Source organism: Diadema antillarum, unplaced genomic scaffold (assembly GCF_040938485.1).
Source record: "Diadema antillarum isolate AM-2024a unplaced genomic scaffold, OU_Dant_1.0 seq00001234_RagTag, whole genome shotgun sequence".
NCBI lineage: Eukaryota > Metazoa > Echinodermata > Echinoidea > Diadematoida > Diadematidae > Diadema > Diadema antillarum.
This window is the reverse complement of record NW_027272022.1, coordinates 1,747,201-1,768,156: the sequence shown is the minus strand read 5'-3', so window position 1 is coordinate 1,768,156 and position 20,956 is coordinate 1,747,201. Positions and strand designations below refer to the sequence as shown.

Here is a 20,956-nt window from a genome sequence, read left to right as displayed (position 1 = left end):
TTTCCTGTTTTATTTTTTCCTTTTGCATGGTTGGATGAATACATTTTGACAGTCTTCTAATGTTTCTGTATTTATGGAAATTATTTGAAATGAAAGCAGCATGGTGTATTCAGTCCATGATGTCTCCTTCTCTACCCATAGCCGCGAGACCAACACATGAATGCCACCACCGTCTACCGAACCTTCGTAGCCACCAGCAGTGTGGTCAAAGTGGACAGACCACTCATACAGGGCATGGAAGCCTTCCTCATTGGCAATGCTGTGAGTTAACACCACATTTACACAAGAAGCTCTTGTAGCTCAGAGGAATAATCACTATGGAATGTCAATCCCAAGGTCCCTTGTTCGAGTCTCCTGATAGCACTGCCATATGCCCGTAGACAAGGCTCTTGATCATCATTGTATTTCCATTAATAATTAATGTTATCCATTGTCATGAAAGAGTTATTTGATAATACCATATGTGGGTAACTAAACGAAAACAAAGCCCACATTATAATGTGGATACATCAAAGCCATTAGAAAGTAGTTATGACAAGTAATATGGCTCAAATTTTCCTCCTTTCACATCCCTGATAATCATTGAAATATAATGGTATCACTATTATGTGCATGAAGTTAAAAAGAGAAATGTGCTTTCCTGTGCAAGTAATGAAAAGTTCTGCTTGTTAGTATTCTTCCTCCAGAGTAGTGTCTCCAAGGCTCTGCTAACTATGTCTCTACTGATGTCTGCTATACTACACAAGATATCTATGGTGATAGAATAGTTTGCCTGAGAAGGAGAAATGGGAATTCCCCCACCCGTATCCGGGCAATTACCCCTAGAGGGCAATTACCCCCCAGCTAAATATTGGTTAGGGGTAAGGTCAGAGTTAAGATTAGGGTTAGGGTTAGGTTTGGTGTGAGGAGTTTGGGATAAGGTTAGGATTAGGTTCAGGATTAGGATTAGGATTAGTGCCAGGGGAAGGGACCGGGGCAATTGCCCAGGGGGTAATTGCCCTAGACCCCCCCCCCCCCCCACCCCACCCAATGTGCATGTGGATTTAAGGAATGCAGAAAGATCAATGAAACACCTGTGATAGTTTGAGGAAAATGGACAATCCATGTACAAGATTTAAAGTTTTGATTAATTTCACTTGCTGCCTTCTCAAAATGAAAACTCTATTTGATGATTAGTGATGTCAAAGTAATAATAATAATATTGATAATTAGTTCTTAGAAATGCATAATACCATAGCAGTGGAATGATGTAGCAAAATATAGATGTAGTTTCACAAATTATAATTTTTCATGAAAAGTAGACTTTTCCTTGACCTATTGCTGAGATAATTATGTGAAGGCAAATAATTAGTCTCCCTGCATGCTGGATGAGCAAGGTTCAGTGTTTATTTGATTTCCTAGAAGAGTGAGTTTTTGGTCAAATACCATTCATATTTCCTTTATGTAAGTTCTAATGTTGTGTCATTAGGAATGGTTGTACAGTTCCCATCTGCAGGGAAGGCACATGGAATTAAATAAAAGTATGAGAATACATTCCTTATTTATAATGGATTGTTTGATTTACTGCAAACTCTTCCTGAGCATTTCCTGATTTTTCTGTATTTGTTGAATCCACATGTTTGTATATCTCGGGAAATTCCCTTGTTAACCTGTACCTTGTGCTACCCATTACCTACTGCTCTCCAGGGACCTGATGCCTTCTACCAGGCGCAACACAAGGTCTACCAGCTCCTAGACCAGGAGCACTACCCTTCATTCCTGGTCAGCAACTTTTACGCCAAGCTGTGCCAGGAGATGGCGCCCCAGGCCAGCGGGGAGGGCCTACCATCGGCCATCAAGGATGAGCTGCAGAACAGCTACAGAGAGGTACGGTCTATGAAGTGGTGTTTAATACATCAAGTGTCATACTTATATATCGTACTGTCGTTTGATTCATGGATTGCATTTTCACCATAATTGTATCATGGGATGAATATAACTAACTTTCAAGAAGTTGTGGTGTGTTCTCATTTTTGTTTTAGATAAACTGTTTTCAATTATGTAAGTTGATTGTTGTTGTTGTTGTTGTTTTGAAAACACATGGTAATATATGTTTGTCAGTCTTCATGATTCTTCATAGGAGACGTTTAAAAAGTGCTCAGGTGATAGAGTGCCTTTAAAATCTGTTATCTTCAGCTTGCAATGCGGTATTCCTCATTTGGTGAGATATTACTGTTCACACTGCATATTTCATAGATGCTTTATAAAATGACATAGGAGAGTCCAGTGATGTGTGAAACTAATATGTCACCAAAATATTATCTCTTATAACACAAATGCAATATATATCATCTCAATGGGTTGAAAGCACTAAATTTGCTTCTTGAAATTGATATGACTTTTTCAGTATTTGACTTTAACCAAACTTCTTGTATCTTTTATGATTTTGTAATATACTTGGTGTATGCTTGAGGGTTAGTTTCCAACCCATTTTCACATAATTGAGTTTCTCTTTTGTTTCATTCAAAAACAATAAACCAAACAATCCTAGGAGTCATCCCAGCCCAGCCCAGATCTGGAGACTTCAGAGAGTTTAATCGAACAGACAAACACCATCGAGAGCACGCTGAAGAGGATTGAGGAGAAACTTAGCAACAAGTCACAGGCTCTTAGCAACTTGAAGAGCTCCCATGGTTCAGATTCAAAGGTAGGTTGGTGATGGGGAATGATGATGTTGACTCAAAGGACATCCGCTTCTTTGACAACGACAGTTCGTAAAACTGTCACCTAGACAATGAGCTCAGAGAGAATGATGCTCTTTTCAATCGGCAGCATTCTCAAGATGACAACTTGATGTCTGGTAATAAATCACAGGACCATTACCACCTGGAGAGGTTCTAGGACAATTACCCCTTGGACAGTTACCCCAGACCCTTCCCCCGACCCTAACCCTAATCCTAATCCTAAACCTAATCCTAACCCTAACCCAAACCCAAGCTCTAACCCTAAACCTAACCTTAACCCTAACCATAATTTTTTACTCTAACCTTATCACTAACCGGTATTTAGCTGGGGGGTAATTGCCCTGATATGCCTGAAGAGTTTACACTGATCTGATTTAGGTTTGATGCCTGTGTTCAAGGAGAGGGGACAACTTCTCCTTTTAAGCATCTGCCTTCTAGTAGTGCAGACAGCCAGTAAGCTTTTAGCCAGTAAACCCAGAAACATCAATCTAGAGAAGTCTAGTAGTATGACGCGACCCGCTGGCATTCTGCTTTTACAATTCAGACTTTCAGTTTGACTCTAATATCTTGACAATGTTCCTCTGTTGCTATTACTCCCCAAGGCAATATTCACCTACACAATATTGCCCAGACAATATTCACCTAATCAATATTGCCAAGACAATATTAACCTAGACAATATTGCCCAGAAAATAATCCTCAGGAGAGAAAATTCCCTGTCAATATTCCTGTTGATAATACTGTGATACTTTATTCCCAAAGACAATATTTCCCAAGTAAATATTCCCCAAGTCAATATCCCTGAAGATCTTGTACCCTGAGACAATGTTTCCTAAAACACGAAACTCCAAGGCAATATTCCATGAGACAATATTACCCCACAGTGATAAGCACTGCTGAAGGATATTTTCCCCTCTAGGACAATTGCATGCACAAGTTAGTTTTCTGCAGGACAAGGTATTTAATCCAAATTACCATCTTGGGGTACTGTTGAAGTGGATATCTTTGCATCAGTAATTTTTCAGGCTTGGCAGGATAAAAAATATCTTCTGTGTGTTTGATTCTGCGGAACGAAACATTAATCACGAGAACATATGACAAGCAAAAGTATTAGCATGCCTTTTTCATTTTTTATGCCTCCGCCACGAAGTGGTGCCGGAGGCATTATGTTTTCGGGTTGTCCGTCCGTCCGTCCGTCCTTCCGTCCGTCCGTCCGTCCGTCCGTCCTTCCGTCCGTCTTTCCGTCCGTCTTTCCGTCCGTCCGTAATGAATTTTGTGGACAAGGTAACTATCAAAAGCTGTTGAGGTATCTTAATGAAACTTGGCATGTATGTGTATTAGGGGGTGAAGTTGTGCCTATCAACTTTTGGGTGCACATGCTCAAGGTCAAAGGTCAAAAGGTCAAGGTCAAATACATAAAATTTCACTATTTCCACCATATCTATGCAATGCCTGAAGATGTTTTCTTGAAACGTAGTGTATACATGTATTACCCAATTTAGATTCTCTGGTGAAAGTTTGGGTCATGAGGTCAAAGGTCAAAGGTCAAAAGGTCGAGTAAAAGTATTAAAACTTCTTTTTTTTCTCTGTAAATTGGAAAATTGTTCAAGGTACAATCTTTTGTATCTTCATGGAACATAGTATATACATGTACTGACTGGCAGTGATTATCTAGAGAATGTAGGGTTCATGGGATCAATGGTCAGGGGTCAAAGGTCAAGTGCAACACTTCAAAATTTTACTATTTCCCTCATGTTCATGCAATGCCAGCAGGATTAGTATTCTTTTTTTTACACTTGGTGTATGCATGTGTAACCTAATAGAAATTCTCTGGAGAGTTTTTTTTTTCTTTTTCTTTTTTTTATTGCCTCAAAGGTCAAAAGGTCAAAGATCAAGTGAAAGTGCTGAACTAACTTTTTCCTCCATATCTCGGAAGTGGCTCAATTTATCGTGAAACTTACTGCATATCTATGCATGTTCTTCCTGAAAGTGATTATCTTATGAATTTTAGGGTCAAAGGCCAGATGAACATGGTAACAAATACTATTCAGTACAGAAATTGCACTTTTTCTCCATACCGGTACCATGAAAATTACTCATTGCATTAAGTGTATGAATGGGTCAAAGTCAAGTTAAAGTCCTTAAATCCCCAAATACATGCTCTCCTATTCATCCAATTAAACCAAGGTCAAGGAAGGTGAACATTCAACACATTTGTGACAAACTTGTCATTTCAATATTTTGCCAGTTTTGTGAAAATGTAATCACACATTGTCCACATGAACTATCTAGACCTATTAGGAGAATCATGCATTATGGCGGAGGCATACCAGTCGCCATAGCGACATTTCTAGTTTTTTTGCTACTTTTATTTTTGAGCTAGTTTCTGGTTGCACAAAAATGTCTACTTTTGTAGTATGTGTAATTTGCCTTGCTAATATGCAAAATGAATCTCTCACAGATGCCAATGGAATATGCGAGAGGAAATTAAAGAGAATTAGCTGCTAAGTCAGTTGATAAACCAAAATGTGTTTCTCCTCCCTGGCAGATGGAACAGCTCCTAGAGAAAGAGATTGAAAACCTGAAACTTCAAAAGAAACGGCTGGAGTTGTACATCCGGCAGACGGAACTCTGGACAGAGCACATAGACAAGTGGAGAGTGGATGTTGTTCTTCCAGTGGTAAGTTGGTGGTTTTTTTTTCATTTTTTTTTTCTTTTACCTGAATTTAACATCTATCCACTTTAAGGACATCATGTCATTTCAGGTGGAGCTGTGAGCACTGGACTGATGTCAGCTTTATGTAGTGTGAACATCATCTTATCGAGAAATAATCTGCCATAGGAAAATGTCAAATCATGCCGAGTTATATGTCTCGTGAGCTTTAATAGGAGGTCACTTTATCTTGAACAAGGAATTCTTGTAGTTCACTGACCTCACTGGTCTTTTTTGTTCTCTTTTCTATTGCCATTCCATTTTGAAATCACTGCATTTAAATGTTTGTTCAGGAGATTCCAGTTATCACTGCATCATGCTATAGATGATAAGAGAACCGTGCTTGTTTTTGCAACAATGTTGTGATTTATGGTTGTTTCAGACTGCACCTACTTAACAATTGAACATTTCACCCCATTCTGTGCAGAATTGTATAAGTCATAAGATGATTTTATGATACCATTGAGACCGTGTTTTACAAGCCTTGATTATTTAAGTGATGCTAGACCTCTTTAGTGTCTTTGTTGAGAAGGGCCAAGAGACATTGTGAGCAAAAAAGATTTCATATTATAACTGATATCACAGTTGACTTCATTTATACTAAGTAAGCTTTCTGGTTACTGAAGGCAATATGATGACTTTCTCCTCATTGTCCATTCTCTACTCCCTGGCATCAGGCTCAGGACTCAACAGACATGAAGTCCGAGCTGTACTTCCACATCGTTGTCCACCCAACTGACCCAAGCATCCCGCTGTCTGGCTGGGTAGTCTCAAGAAGACTGGAAGAATTCCATACCTTACAAAACAGATTGAAAGAGGTATGTAGACACTCTTTACGGTGCACAGCCCTTCCAACATTGTCCATAATCTTTCTTATTGTGACTGGTACAATAAAAAGCTGGTTACATGCTAGTGGCCATGACCAATAAATGTACTTCAATCAGGTTGTCTATCCCTAAAACTGCTGGCATTGTGCTGTAGCACAAACATACTGAGTGAAAGAATGGTCCGCAGTTACTACACAGTGCATGTTTTGCCTCATAAGAATATGAAGTGAAAAATTGAAAATTTGATTGTCATAATTTGATATCAATTGCTTGTTTGATGGATTTAAAGCCATATTGGTATGGCATCACTGCTTACTTTTGTTTGTAGATAAGATTACCAAACCCGGTCAATTTTGCTGCCTGCTCATGGGGAATGTTGTTATCTGTTAACCTGTTGAGGACGGGCTGATTTTGCTACAACACGCATTTCCCATAGACCCCTGTCGGAGTGTACCCGGGACTCATCGTTAATGGGTTAATGTAGAACTTTGGTATGATTTATCTTTACCAGTTTTTGAACCCCCACTTGCCCAATTAGGGAGCATAATTAGCATGGTTGCAAATCTTGACTTTACCTTGCCGTGAATGATGCCTCTTGCTTGACTGACTCAATCAATGTTATACCTATTTGTCACACACAGTGCAGTCACTGGCTGAACAAAGTCAAGCTCCCTCAGATGAACAAGAAGCTCTTCAACAGAGAATCCATGAATGAATTCTTGAAGCGATCTCAAGAGGAACTCCAAAAATATCTCACAGTAAGTTACATATGTGACCCTGCATCACAAAACGAACAGAAAGTCGCCAGACATGAAATTTTAGTTAAGGGCATATTCGGAAAGGGTAGACTTTAAGCTTTAAAATGATGTATATATCATATCAAATGGACTCTCCTAACCTATCTAAATATTGGAAAGAAAGCACACACTCAGAAAAATGTGAACTGAGAAAAGAGGCTCTGAAGTACAGTGTCTATTCAAGTACTAAATCTTTACCAAGCCGTGCTGGCTGTGCGATGAATGGGACAAAAAACAGGATGTAAACCAGCAGAGTAACAAAAATGAAGGGATTATCAGGTTGAACTGAAATTGAGCGTGCCTTATTAACACATTCTGTCCATAATTAATCCCAACTTTGAAAGCAGTAGCATCGTCCTTTCAAAAGTTATTAGAGTTGAAAGAGAAGAGTATGTATAAGGTTTTTAAGAAATGAAAAAGGGGACTCTAAAGACACACCTAATCACACTATTCTACCAAAAATGTCCCAGGTAAACTGCTAAAAAACACATTTTCCTGTACGTTTTATGATCCCAAATTTTAGCATAATGTAGAAGAAGACTTGTTCTTTCAGAAAATATGAAAAAGTCAAGATCGGTTAGGTTGACCAATTTCACCTATTTTCAGTCCTCACACAAAATCAGTGTGTGCGACTTTTTGTTCGTTTTGTGATGCACGGTCACATATACTCCATTGGAGGAGAGATACAATACAATGCAATAAGTACAGTTATATAGTGCTCTTACAAACCATGAGTTGTTTCACAGCACTTTACGTATCATAACTGTAGCACAGCTGCTATATACATAAAACTCTACTGTGCTGCAGTAAAAAATATGTCTGCTTAATTTCTCTTTAGATTATATATGCCTAAAACAATTGTCAATTTAGAAACAAAATTACTTAATAAAGTTGAGACATTATGGCAATGATTTATAGACTGTACCACAGAGATTTATGAAAAACCCCCCAAAACCAAGTTATTATAACATCTCCAAATGCATACACTTTACTTCTTGCATACCAGGCAGTGTTTCACTTCTAAAATACTCATTTTAAGAGAATCTTTCAGACACTTTTTCACTTTGAATCTGCCAAATAAAATGATGACAATTAATGCCTGAGAAATGTTATTTAAAAACAGAAATACAAAGTTGCTAACAGTCTTGTAAAGAAGATGAAGTCTGGCTGGAAGATGGTAGTAGGTAGATTCATCCATGGTGGTACAAAGAGAGAAACCCTCCATGATTCATCTATGCTTTTACTGCTGTGAAAATTTGGTTATCATTTTTTGTTGTTGATGTTTGAATTTTTCCCCATATGCAGGCTGTTCTAGGAGACGACCTGCTGAGGCCCAGTGAGGCACTGTACTCGTTTCTCGTACCCAAACCTCACTTGTTACTGGAGGAGCCACCGTAATGTATCGTTCCTGGATCTGTTACACCTGTTGCAATCCACTCTACCCTCATTGTGTGGACAATTTTTACAATTTGATTAAGATGCAGGAACTTAACTCTTCTAAATTACTGTAAAAAGTGGATATGTTAACATTATACAAACATGAAACTAGTATATTAGTAAAAACAATTTTTTCCTTTTTCTATGTTATACTACTCTATGTTTTTATTCCTTGGAATTTATCTTACCCAGCCAAGGGCAAAGAATTACTTTTTGTGAAAATTTCCACTTTTACAGTAGTGACTCATTTACTAATTTGTCATAAATTTTGACATTAAGAGGCTATTAGAAATGCAGAAATTGGAGAAAAAGAACAATTATACAGGAATGACACTGAGTTCAAATGAAAGAGAATTTTTAACTCTATGAAATGATATATTAACTGTAGGTAGTAAAAATTTACAGCATCTAACGATACAAATTAAGTTTCTGAAACTTAAATGTGCATTGCCATCTCCAGTTTGTATGTTGAATGCTGTATATGATGAGTGCCATGACATGTGTAGTAACTATGCAATCTAACCATCGACCAAGTATTCCTCCCAGACAAATCGAGTAACCACTATTTTACCATCTTGTGTGTGTAGGCCAGTGACAAAGAAGGGTGGCTTCTCGCTGGCCAGTATATTCAAGAACCCGCTCTCTGCGGAGGAACGGTCAAGCTTGGCTGCAGAAACGGATGCAGAGGAGGAGAGGTCAGTAAATCATTTTATGTATTTACCCTTGGTCAGGTATGGTGGTCAAGTTGAGACCTGCCATATGACCATATCCAGCCCCCCCCCCCCCCCCCCCGAACCTTATTTTTATTGTCGAGGAATGGTTCCATGACATTTGCTCCTGCAACAATTGCTCCCATGAAATACTGTAAAACGAGAAATGTTCGCGTGCATTTTAATTTCGCGAATTTCGCGAGCGCCAAGATTCGCGAAATTAAAATGCACGCGAAATTTCTTATCTACACTATATGCATTGAATGCAAGAGGCAATTCGCGAAAATTTCTTGCCACAAAAAAGGCCGTCGGCTCCAATTCGCGAAAATTTCGTGCCGCGAATATATCATGTATCTGCACGCCAAGCCAAACACAAATTCTACCCACAAACATAACCCTAACCCTATCCTAATCCTCACCTCAAACTAAACTTAAAACCCTATCACAATCCTAAGTCCTTGGAGAAGATATCACCAAAGCAACTGTCGCAGGAACAAATGTCATGCGACTCCAGGAATAGATATTTTGAGTCACTAATTCTGTGTATCTCTACATGTGGCATGCAAAAAGCTGTAGTGACCAGCCAAGACTAGTTGCATATTTCCTAAAGAGGCATGAGTGTGTTGTATGTTATCATTATTATTGTACCGGTAGTCTCCATGGCAACAATTGAAATGCTCACATCTCATAAGCTCTATTGGAACAGCTGCCAATGGTAATTGTAACTGCCATTCACAACAATTTTCGGAGCCGTTGAAATCATAATCTGAAGCCCCAGTGACAGAATGAGAAATGGGTATTTTCCCTTTTCAAGAGATAAGTTGGTGATTTCCCTCCTTGGAGAAGATATAGTAACACCAGAAATATTCACGGCATGAAATTTTCACAAATTGGAGCCAACGGCCTTTTTCATTACATGAAATTTTCACAAATTGTAGCCGATGGCCTTTGTCGTGACATGAAATTTTTTGCAAAGTGGATCTGACAGCCTCTTCGCGGCATGGAATTTTCACAAATTGAAACTGACAGCATGAAATTTTCGCAAATTGCCACTGGCATTTAATGCATAAAGTAGACAAGAACTTTTACGTCCATTTCGATATCACGAATAAGAATAGAGCACTAGAAAATATACCACATATACAGTTCATACTGTATGCGCTGTTATTTTCGCGTACAGATATTTTCGCGAATGAGGAAGTCATAGATACTTTTGCAAGATGCTGTTTTCACTAATTGACACAGAGGCCTTCATAAGCGGCACTATTACCTTATATAGCGCATGGTGACATTTTTGCGTGTTGTTAAATTTGCGGTCCACCTGTGATTCACGAAAATTAAACCCTCACGAAAATCACACCTCATACAGTAGTTGGCTGATATATAACTCAGATCTTGATGTGATGAATTCATGTATGATTGTTTCTCTCTCTGGTATATCTCCAGTGTCCAGGATAGAAAAGATTCCATTGCAGAGCCCATCTACAGTCTGATAAGTGAAGTCTTTGAACTCCATGGGATGTTCCGCTGGCTGAGGCGGACGCTCATCGTCTTCGTCCAAGCGACGTTTGGAAGAACCATCAACAAGTGAGTTGTGATACCAAGCAAATCACAAACACGTTCTTGTAATATTGTATGCCACATTGTCTTGTCATAGTCAAGAATTGAAAGTAGTATCAGTTTACAAGCAGATGACCACTAATTCAGTAATCTGTAAATGGTGATAACTTTGTCACCAAGTGAGTTTTTCTTTTTTTTAATCAATTGTGTTTGTAGTTTATGTTTGTATCTTTTAGTATCTTGTCATTAGAAGAATATAATATTTTAACAGTTCGCAGCAAAAATGCTTTTAACTCAGTAATTTATTCCAAAGTTATGGGACTTAGTAGGACATTTCACAGCAGTCACATGTCAAGCATTCAAGAATCCACAAACATTATCTTGCCCTAGATTCTCTTTATGGGGTCACTTGTAGTGTTCAGCCTCAACATAAACCAAGCAATAGTTGCATTTAGCCAAAATTATTGCAGAGCAAATACCTCGAAATGAAAATCAAATGCATGTTTGAATTTACTTTGATAGATAGAATAAAGTTATTAAAACACAATGGCACAAACTTCATAGAATTAGGCAAAAACAAAGAAAGCCTTTTATGATTGAGGTGTTGTTTTTATGCCTCCGCCACGAAGTGGTGCCGGAGGCATTATGTTTTCGGGTTGTCCGTCCGTCCGTCCGTCCGTCCGTCCGTCCGTCCGTCCGTCCGTCCTTCCTTCCGTCCGTCCGTCCGTCTTTCCGTCCGTCCGTAATGAATTTTGTGGACAAGGTAACTATCAAAAGCTGTTGAGGTATCCTAATGAAACTTGGCATGTATGTGTATTAGGGGGTGAAGTTGTGCCTATCAACTTTTGGGTGCACATGCTCAAGGTCAAAGGTCAAAAGGTCAAGGTCAAATACATAAAATTTCACTATTTCCACCATATCTATGCAATGCCTGAAGATATTTTCTTGAAACTTAGTGTATACATGTATTACCCAATTTAGATTCTCTGGTGAAAGTTTGGGTCATGAGGTCAAAGGTCAAAGGTCAAAAGGTCGAGTAAAAGTATTAAAACTTCTTTTTTTTCTCTGTAAATTGGAAAATTGTTCAAGGTATCTTCATGGAACATAGTATATATACATGAACTGACTGGCAGTGATTATCTGGAGAATGTAGGGTTCATGGGGTCAAAGGTCAGGGGTCAAAGGTCAAGTGCAACACTTCAAAATTTTACTATTTCCCTCATGTTCATGCAGTGCCAGCAGGATTAGTATTTTTTTTTTTTACACTTGGTGTATGCATGTGTAACCTAATAGAAATTCTCTGGAGAGTTTTTTTTCTTTTTCTTTTTTTATTGCCTCAAAGGTCAAAAGGTCAAAGATCAAGTGAAAGTACTGAACTAACTTTTTCCTCCATATCTCGGAAGTGGCTCAATTTATCGTGAAACTTACTGCATATCTATGCATGTTCTACCTGAAAGTGATTATCTTATGAATTTTAGGGTCTAAGGCCAGATGAACATGGTAACAATTTACTATTCAGTACAGAAATTGCACTTTTTCTCCATACCGGTACCATGAAAATTACTCAATGCATAAATGTATGAATGGGTCAAAGTCAAGTTAAAGTCCTTAAATCCCCAAATACATGCTCTCCTATTCATCCAATTAAACCAAGTTCAAGGAAGGTGAACATTCAACACATTTCTGACAAACTTGTCATTTCAATATTTTGCCAGTTTTGTGAAAATGTAATCACACATTGTCCACATGTACTATCTAGACCTATTAGGAGAATCATGCATTATGGCGGAGGCATACCAGTCGCCATAGCGACATTTCTAGTTTTTCTAGTGTTTCATGCATTTCCAAAAAGGATTATTTGGTTGGAACCCCATTTGCAAAATTTAATGAGGTAATGATGACATGGCCATGCATGTTTCTCACGATGTAATTTGCATACAAATTTGTTACATTTCCCTGTCACATATTTTTCATATCGAGCTGTTGTAAAGTTGTCATGATTTAGTAATGATTTGCAAAGTGGAGGGTGGTTTAATCGCAAAATTGTCGATAATACATTTTTAGCATGAATAATTCGTAGTATCATTAGAGATGAACGTAGCCTAGTCTACAATTGCTTAACTGTACCATTTCACATTTTGTCTATTACACTATTGTTATTTTTACCTAAGCTTTGAATACTTGTTACATCACTGTGTGATGTTTTACACACATCATGTCTTACATCATTGTAGCTGTAGAAAACATGATAAAATCAGCTTCAATCACACTAAATCAATTCAATATTTCCAATTTTGTGTTTTGTAGACAACTGCGTGAGACGGTGGACTGGCTGACATCGGAGTCCATGGTCCTGTTCTACATCCATTACTTCCAAGATTCCATGTGGCCTGAAGGGGAGCTGGCTCAGGCCCAGCCATCTCCCAGCTTAGAGGAACAGCGGGCAACTCAGAGGGAGGCCAGGGATAAGTTCCTGGAGAATCTACCAGGTGAGTTGATTTTCCACAAAACTTTGAAGCAAGACCATTGATGATGTTTAAAGAAGCAGTATTGTGATGATTCACCGATGGCCCGATCCATTTGTTGCCCACTGGGGTACATTTTAAAACCATGAATAGCGCTGCTCAGCGAATGCCCGCATCAAATCACACACTCATCCATGATTGACTCATGTGTAGATTCTATGGCTGTGTGTGTACTTATATATAGATCAATGATATAATTGTACACATTTCATTACGATGATTCTTGAATAAATTCAAACCGGGCCAGCCTTTTCACCCCATGGTATTCCTACACTACAGGATCTATAATGAAAAGATGAACATAATGGGAGAAATGTTGTCAAGATAGGACTTTCAAACAAGAATTTCCAAATTTTAGATATTCTGACTGAGTAGTGATACTGATTGTAGCAACCAATGGAAATGACGGACATGAAAAATCAGTGTCAAAGTTCAACAAAATGAGGTTAAGGTGTGTTAAGTGAAGGAATGTGTTCTTTTCATGAAAGATGAAATTTTATAGAATTCTCTTTATACTTTCTTTATATTGTCATGAACTGTAGTAGTAGTCTTATCCAGCGATGACAGCACCGAAAATTTAAAAATACTTAACTTTCGAATCGACTATCATTTTTATCCTCAAACTTTGCAGATTTTATCTACTAATATTGCTGCTTTCACATTTATATGTGGGTTAAGGTTTCCTTTGCAACAGATAGTACTCTACTAGTTTGATTTTCATGGGAAACAGATACAGTTTATTTGATTGTTTGTTTGTTAGTTTGTTTTTTCGAATTGACACTCCTTTCATAATGGCCTGTCATGTGTAGGATGTATAAGGCACATTGTCAATTCAATTCAATTTTTTTTTCAATTCAATAGTTTATTTATTTCCATCATCACAAAGAAAAGAAAAGAAAAAGTTGACATAATCCAAAGTGATACAATTTTTTTTTTCATTTCTCTTACACTCGTCCGATAAAGGATTTTTTCAATACAATATAAAGTATATTATACACGAATGATGTCGTAAAAAAGAAACCATGCACTTTGTCATGGCAACAAAAATAGTAAATAATTACAATGATGAAAAACAGTGTTCCACTAAAAAAGCCACGCTTGTAAAACGTGGAACACTGGAACAAAACAACAACAGCACCAATTTGTTATACCAATAAGACATATTCATTTCAAATTCTTCTATATACTATTGTACATTTTACTCATTGATATAATGATGTTGATACTATGAACAATACTTACTAGGATTTTAGGATGCAAACGTATAAACTATATAACATATCACATTTGTGGCACAGACACTATGGGGCCAGGTGTGCCAGGAAAATTGAACGGAAAGGAAGATATGCAATCGGCCACAAAAAAACATAACGACGACAACAACAACAACAATATCACAATACACAGAAATAACAGAATTTGAGGAAATTGTCACCACATTGATAGCAATTGTTAATGCAGTGCTCTTCTATTTTCGTGCAGATTTCCTGCAGAATCTGCTGGGGAAGGGTAACAGCCGTCTTGGAGCCATAAAGATATTTGAAGCCCTGCAAGACGTCCGCACCAACAAACATATTTTTTATGTAAGTACTGTGCTGTGAGTGAGCACTTAATGAAACCCTATGCTTCTATATCTGACAGCTCTATTTTGCATCTCATTGTTAGTATCTATTAAAGGACAACAGACTCGAGGAAAAATTGATATTCAATGGACATACTGGATCGAGAAAATCAGAATGGTGAAAATGTTCAGTACAGAGATTAGAGATGGGACATGGAAAAAATCACCAAATTTTGCGTACAATAATATTTTGAGATGAAAATCGCTCATGAGAACTGTATGTCACATACTGTATACCAAGTCTTGAATATATAGTGGATGCAGTCTTAGCTGTAGTCTTGCTAATAAGCCGCATTTTAGCCAGCTTGCATCAATGTGTGCTAATCAGTATCAAGAATCAAGAAGCGCAACTTTAAAGCTTGCTTTTCCCAAAATAAAGTGTCTCCGTGTAAGGCTAAATTTAGTCTCTCAGACAATACCATGCCGAAGGCTCATTTCCTCGTTTCATTTTGTTGAAAGGTTTCTCTGAATGCTACCCTAATGGAATGATGTGGGAGGGAAATGTATAGCCTTAAGTGCATCTAGTGCATTGTCTTATTAGACAAAAAACAACAACAAAGGATGTCTAAATTGGAACCCTCAAACTTGTTTTGCAATTAGTGTGAATACTTATTCTCACTTTGTGCCTGCAGGAAAGGGGATTTTAAATTCATTTTTTATACATTTTATGTTTTGTCTTTTTAAGGAGAGCGTGTCACAAAATGTGATTGTCGAGATGTTTTTCTTCAGCAATGTCCTTTTTTGTGTGCGTGGGTGTAGTGTCTTTTTATCTTCCATTTCTAAAAGTGACCAAATGAAGCCTTGATATGTTTTTCTGGCAGGGTTTATGTTCTTGTTGCTCTTGGTATGTTTTAAAACTGTTCACCAGCTTCAAAGGGATGTCTCCATACTGATGTAGAACAGATGAACATTAGTTCAGCAGTGATATCTTTAAGATATTATTTACTCTGTTCTGTGCCACTCTCATGAGAAAACATAATTTCTGCTTGCACTTGGCAATATACATTGCAGTTGAATGCAGAAGAGATCAATTTTTCACAATAATTTAAAAAAGATGTGAATCACACTTTATTCTGTCTCTATTGTAAGAGGGTGGAATTTATTATACTGGAAATCTAAGCACCAGGTGCTTGAAATTGAATATGATAAAGTGATAAGTAAAAAAAAAAGAAGAAACATCAAGCTATCTACATGTAAAAATAAATTAGTGATCTGTTACCCCGTTTTTACTGTGGGCAGGTTTTTGAGCCTCCTCTAGGGGGCTTGAAAGCCCGCGTGAAAAAGTGGTCTCACTCTCTTGTCTGTTTATACTGCGCGAGCTGAAAACAGGCCCTACAGGTGCAGGCCCTAGCAGGCTCAACTGGCTCCTCCACTCTGATACACAGAGTGGGCTTTTTCCTGAAAGTGTGCATGTTGTGCGGCTTTCTTCAGTGGGGGTTGGTTGTGACGGCTGGGTTGTCTACATTGGAGGGTGATGACCTTCAGCGATAAAACTTCCGTGTCAGCTAAAAAGCAGCTTCTTGAACCCCCTAGTGTTTATACTGCAGCAGAGGCTGCTAAAGCAGGCTTTGAAACCAGCCCCTGTAGGTTGTTTCAGAACCTGACCTGATTGGATTACCATTTGTCTGTTTATACTGAGCTTTAAGGCTGCGTGAGGCTGCTTCAATTCCTCGTAGAACTGAATGCTCTTTAACATTTCATAAAGTGGATTCTAAGTATCTCTCAAAACGTTACAGCTGAATCCTCACCTCATCCAATACTATACCATCCCTTTAAATTTCTGGGTTTTTTTTTTAATGCAGAATCCTATCAGGATGAAGATTTTTAGACTTAGTGACTGACTCTTATATTCTTATATTTTCTGGAAGTATACAGAAATGAGAGTATTTAGGAGAATTTCATGAAAGAAGGGTATTACTTCTGCATCATGGGTAGAGGAGCGTGGAGAGTAAAGGTCATTATCCAGTATGGTGTATGGGAGGCATAGCAGTCATTGTCATATAGCGGGCCATGATGTCCTTCGTTTCGCTTTTGATAAATCCAGAACCTCTTGGAGCTGGCCCTCCTAGAGCTGTGTCCGGAGCTCAAGGATCCACGACTCCTCGAGGAACTCGAGCAGGACGAACAGAGGCGGCAGAAAGGGTCTGGTGAGGTGGCACCCTCACCCCCTGTCCCCGCTCCTGAGGAACTGGGTGAGTCTTCGGTACCCAGGGAGGATTCTGAGCCAGCATCGGGAGCAGACGGCGGGGAGAGTCAGGACGTCTTGAAGGGGACTGCTGGGGATGATGAGGGAGAGTGGAACGTAAGGCAGAGGAGAAGATCGGTAGAAGGAAGGGAAAAGAGTGATGCTGAGGATTGAAGAACAACCTGGAGAATGTTTTCCAGGCTAAGATCTTACTTTCTCCAAGAGACAATGTTAACCTTTAGAAACCATGTTTATTTGTTTTTGTGTTTGTGTTGCATTGTGGTAACCGCAGAAGACCCTCCAAGGGTAAATATTCCAGAAAGTCTTGAGTCTGGCATAACACTGATCTAAATATAGTGTCTTTCATTACTTCATTCTGTCGTTAGTTACCAGTCCATTTAAAAGTCTCTTCTACTGTGTAGACAGAATGTTCTCCTCTAGAGCATTGTAGACAATCTGATATTTTTCATGGTGCTGTATACTTACTGTCTTCTTCTGTAGTTGAAAAAAAAGAATGTGGACTGCTGGTCCTCCCCAAGGGAAAAAAAAGAAGAGGCAAAAGAGAGATAAGTCTTTCAACTGAGTGCCAAGTCAAAGATGACTTGCTTCAGTAAAATTGTGTGGTGGTCTTGGTAGACTTAGAATCAGCAAGTCAAGTAAACATTTGTTTTTCCATTGTTTTTAAAGGCCAGGGTCACATTTGACTCTATTGGTAATGTTTTAAGACTAAAATGCAATTTACAAATGTTGTAGCTGTGCCTCTGGGTATGTGTGTGTGTATGGGTGTATGTGTGTATGAGTATATCTTGGTGGATCTAGAATACCAAACTTTCCGTGAGTTAGAGTCTACCTTTTAAGTATCACCAGAAGACGTCTTGAAAGTCACAAAACTTTGGTAACATGCTGCAATAATTTGCTTTTTGTGCACAGGTACAGCAACACAAGTTCGTTCGTGGCAAATAAATGTGATTGTTACAGTTTTCTGAATAAATCTGGTGTGATATGACACCCTCGCATGACATGTTGTGTATGCATGGTCTGGATAAGAAAAAATAACCTGGACTAGACAACAAAAAAAATCTACTTGGTATATTAAAACTCACATACAGTGCAACAAAACTACATGACAGCACCACAAGACCCTAGTGTATATGTCAAAATTTCAGAAGGAGCCTTGACCACAAGGTCTTTGAGAAAAAAGGCCTACAGAAAATAACTACCAGTAGTTTGGTTAACTCACACTTTAAAAAGAGAGGGTTCAAAATGGTTCTTCAGATGACTTTGTAAGCATGTAATGAGTGAACATTGCAGGAGCATGCTTGCACTCAATCCACCATATAGTCTTATCGTCATGTGCAATTGGCTGAAAGTTTGACAGAGGGACACTTACAGCCAATCAGCAATCAGCTTAGATGGACAGCACACACTTACTGTAAGTGATATCATGACTCATGATTATGGAGGAAATTTCTAGGGCACATGATCTGTAAATACATAAAGATATCAATGGACTGGCCTTGGACAAAGCATATCTGGTCAGATTGTTGATAGAGATTATGAGAAATATCAAAAGGCAGCAGCAACTTGGATGCAAAAAAATAGAGATTATAAAGGTATACTTGTTTTATCATCCATCATTGATGAAGATGTCTGCTTATGGTTGAGTTTGTTTTTAATGTTTGCTTTCATGGACAACCATGCATTCCATTCCAATGGTGCTGGTGATGATGTTGCAGGTCACTACAAGCCTTTTGTAGCGGCATCAATTTCTGTCAGGTTGAGAATATTGGCAAATTGCTGCATTTTATCCACTTTTGTGAAAGACCATGCATTCTTCATAAACCGCAAATGCTTTTGAAGTAGCTTGCATATTTGAGTCATGCTTGGAATAGAAAGACAAGGGGGGTAGGAAGAAATCTTTTGCACCAAAACTCTCAGAGCTCTCCATCTATTATGGTAGGCCTCAAAATTAAATCCGGCATCCATACACCACATAAGAGTGATTGAATGGGACTGAAATAGCTGACTAATATCTTAATATCCGTAAAAGCAGCAAACGAAAGTATGATGTAACCCAGTTTAGCAATATTTGTTTGAACTTTGGCAAACTTCATAAAGTGCTTGTCGCAACCTCAACAGCTTACCAAAGTTTTTATGAGCCATGCCCTTGTAAGCAGCAAATAATTGAATTTTTATACACAAAATATTGCCCAATAAAAACAGAAATGTGAGTAGCCAATGATGCAAGCAGCTTATTTGTAACATGTTATGCCATGAATCATCCAAATACTCATAGACATAATTCATATTACCACTTCCCATTAATCAGGGAAATTTGCCAAACATATGTAATCATGTACAAAACTTTTTCTTAAATGTTATAGAAAATATGATGATTTTGATGACAAAGATTATGACAAGAATTTATGATGAATTTTATCTACAAATTAACAGTAGACAGAATGAGTGCTGCAGAATGGAACAATTGAATATGCAAATTGTTATTCATATTCATCTGCATGTCAGCTCAAACATTACTGCCTCAAAATCTTTTGCCAAACTATGCTGGGGTTAATTTTTTGAACTCATCACCTTTGTTTTTCCAGCTCTTTATATTCCTGTCAAATTAAGAACTGCTTTGCTTTAGAATCAAATAATTCCGATGGGGCACACATTATAAGATCTTGATGTGAAATGCTAGTGTGTCTTGAGATTAGTTTTAAAGAACTTGTTTTAATTCTCCTTTTTGTATGTCATTGATGCAACATTTTATCTTTCAATTTGCTGACAGCATTGACGATGTTCCTTACTTGGGTATTAAATCTTTGTCTGTCTTGATATACTGTTCCAAATTGCTCCTATGTGAGAAGAGATTAGTGTAATGTTATCAAGGGTGTGGAAATTCACAAAATGTCATTGTGTGTACAACTGCTGCTTATTTGCTGACAAATCTGTGACTTGAATCTATGGTTGTAGTTCATTTGTTAGATATGATTATTTGCTTCATCCACAGCTGAGCAAGCCACTAGCAGGTTTGAGTTCTGTAATGTACTTCTTTTCTCCTTTCTTTCTTACTTTCTAGCTGGAGTTTGATGAATAATTATATTTAAACTCTGTAGAAATACATACATGGCAAATGATGCTCTTTGAGACATTTTAGAGGCTAGTGTTCACGAGTAGAAACTTTATCACATGAATACTTTTATTGAACAAACTGTTGTGTATAATGTACATGTAGATGTACATGTACCAGACTTGATGGCAATTTTTTTTTTTAGCTCACCTGAGCCAAAGGCTCAAGTGAGCTATTGCGATCGCCCTTCGTCCGGCGTCCGTCGTGCGTCGTGCGTCGTGCGTCGTGCGTCGTCCGTCGTCCGTCGTCCGTCGTCCGTCGTGCGTCGTGCGTAAACTTTTTACATTTTCATCTTCTTCTTGAAAACCCCAAGACCGATTTTCATCAAACTTGGCAGGTAGCATCCCTAGGGGGTTAGGAACTCAATTTGTTAAAATGGGCACCATGCCCCACCCAGGGGGCCCCCAGGGGGCCCAAACCCCCCAAAATTAAGGAATCTGTAAAAATCTTCTTCTCTAGAACCAGAAGTGATAGAGCTAAGTTAATACTATGAGTTAGTACATTGATGACTGTAGTTTCAAGTTTGTTCATGGCAGAATCAGGGGTGCCCCCCTTGGGACCCAGGGGAGGGGGGTGGGGAAGGGTTCTAATGGGGCCTAAATTGTACATTTTCATCGTCTTCTTGAGAACCCCATGACCCATTTTCACCAAACTTGGCAGGTAGCATCCCTAGGGGGTTAGGAAATCAATTTGTGAAAATGGGCACCATGCCCCACCCAGGGGGC

The 20,956-nt window shown here is 38.4% G+C and overlaps 1 protein-coding gene across 1 annotated transcript in view; it reads left to right on the top strand.

Annotated features, from left to right (window-relative positions):
• Positions 1 to 20,272, top strand: part of LOC139745116 (sorting nexin-25-like) — a 36,964-nt gene extending 16,692 nt beyond the window's left edge. The window contains exons 12-23 of the mRNA XM_071655536.1: positions 142 to 261; positions 1,687 to 1,866; positions 2,531 to 2,686; positions 5,272 to 5,403; positions 6,114 to 6,254; positions 6,905 to 7,021; positions 8,366 to 8,454; positions 9,085 to 9,192; positions 10,654 to 10,794; positions 13,075 to 13,256; positions 14,775 to 14,875; positions 16,958 to 20,272. Of these exons, the coding sequence (XP_071511637.1) occupies positions 142 to 261; positions 1,687 to 1,866; positions 2,531 to 2,686; positions 5,272 to 5,403; positions 6,114 to 6,254; positions 6,905 to 7,021; positions 8,366 to 8,454; positions 9,085 to 9,192; positions 10,654 to 10,794; positions 13,075 to 13,256; positions 14,775 to 14,875; positions 16,958 to 17,272 (1,782 nt within the window). The 3' untranslated portion in view covers positions 17,273 to 20,272. The remainder of the gene's footprint in view (positions 1 to 141; positions 262 to 1,686; positions 1,867 to 2,530; positions 2,687 to 5,271; positions 5,404 to 6,113; positions 6,255 to 6,904; positions 7,022 to 8,365; positions 8,455 to 9,084; positions 9,193 to 10,653; positions 10,795 to 13,074; positions 13,257 to 14,774; positions 14,876 to 16,957) is intronic.
• The last annotated feature ends 684 nt before the right edge of the window (positions 20,273 to 20,956 follow it).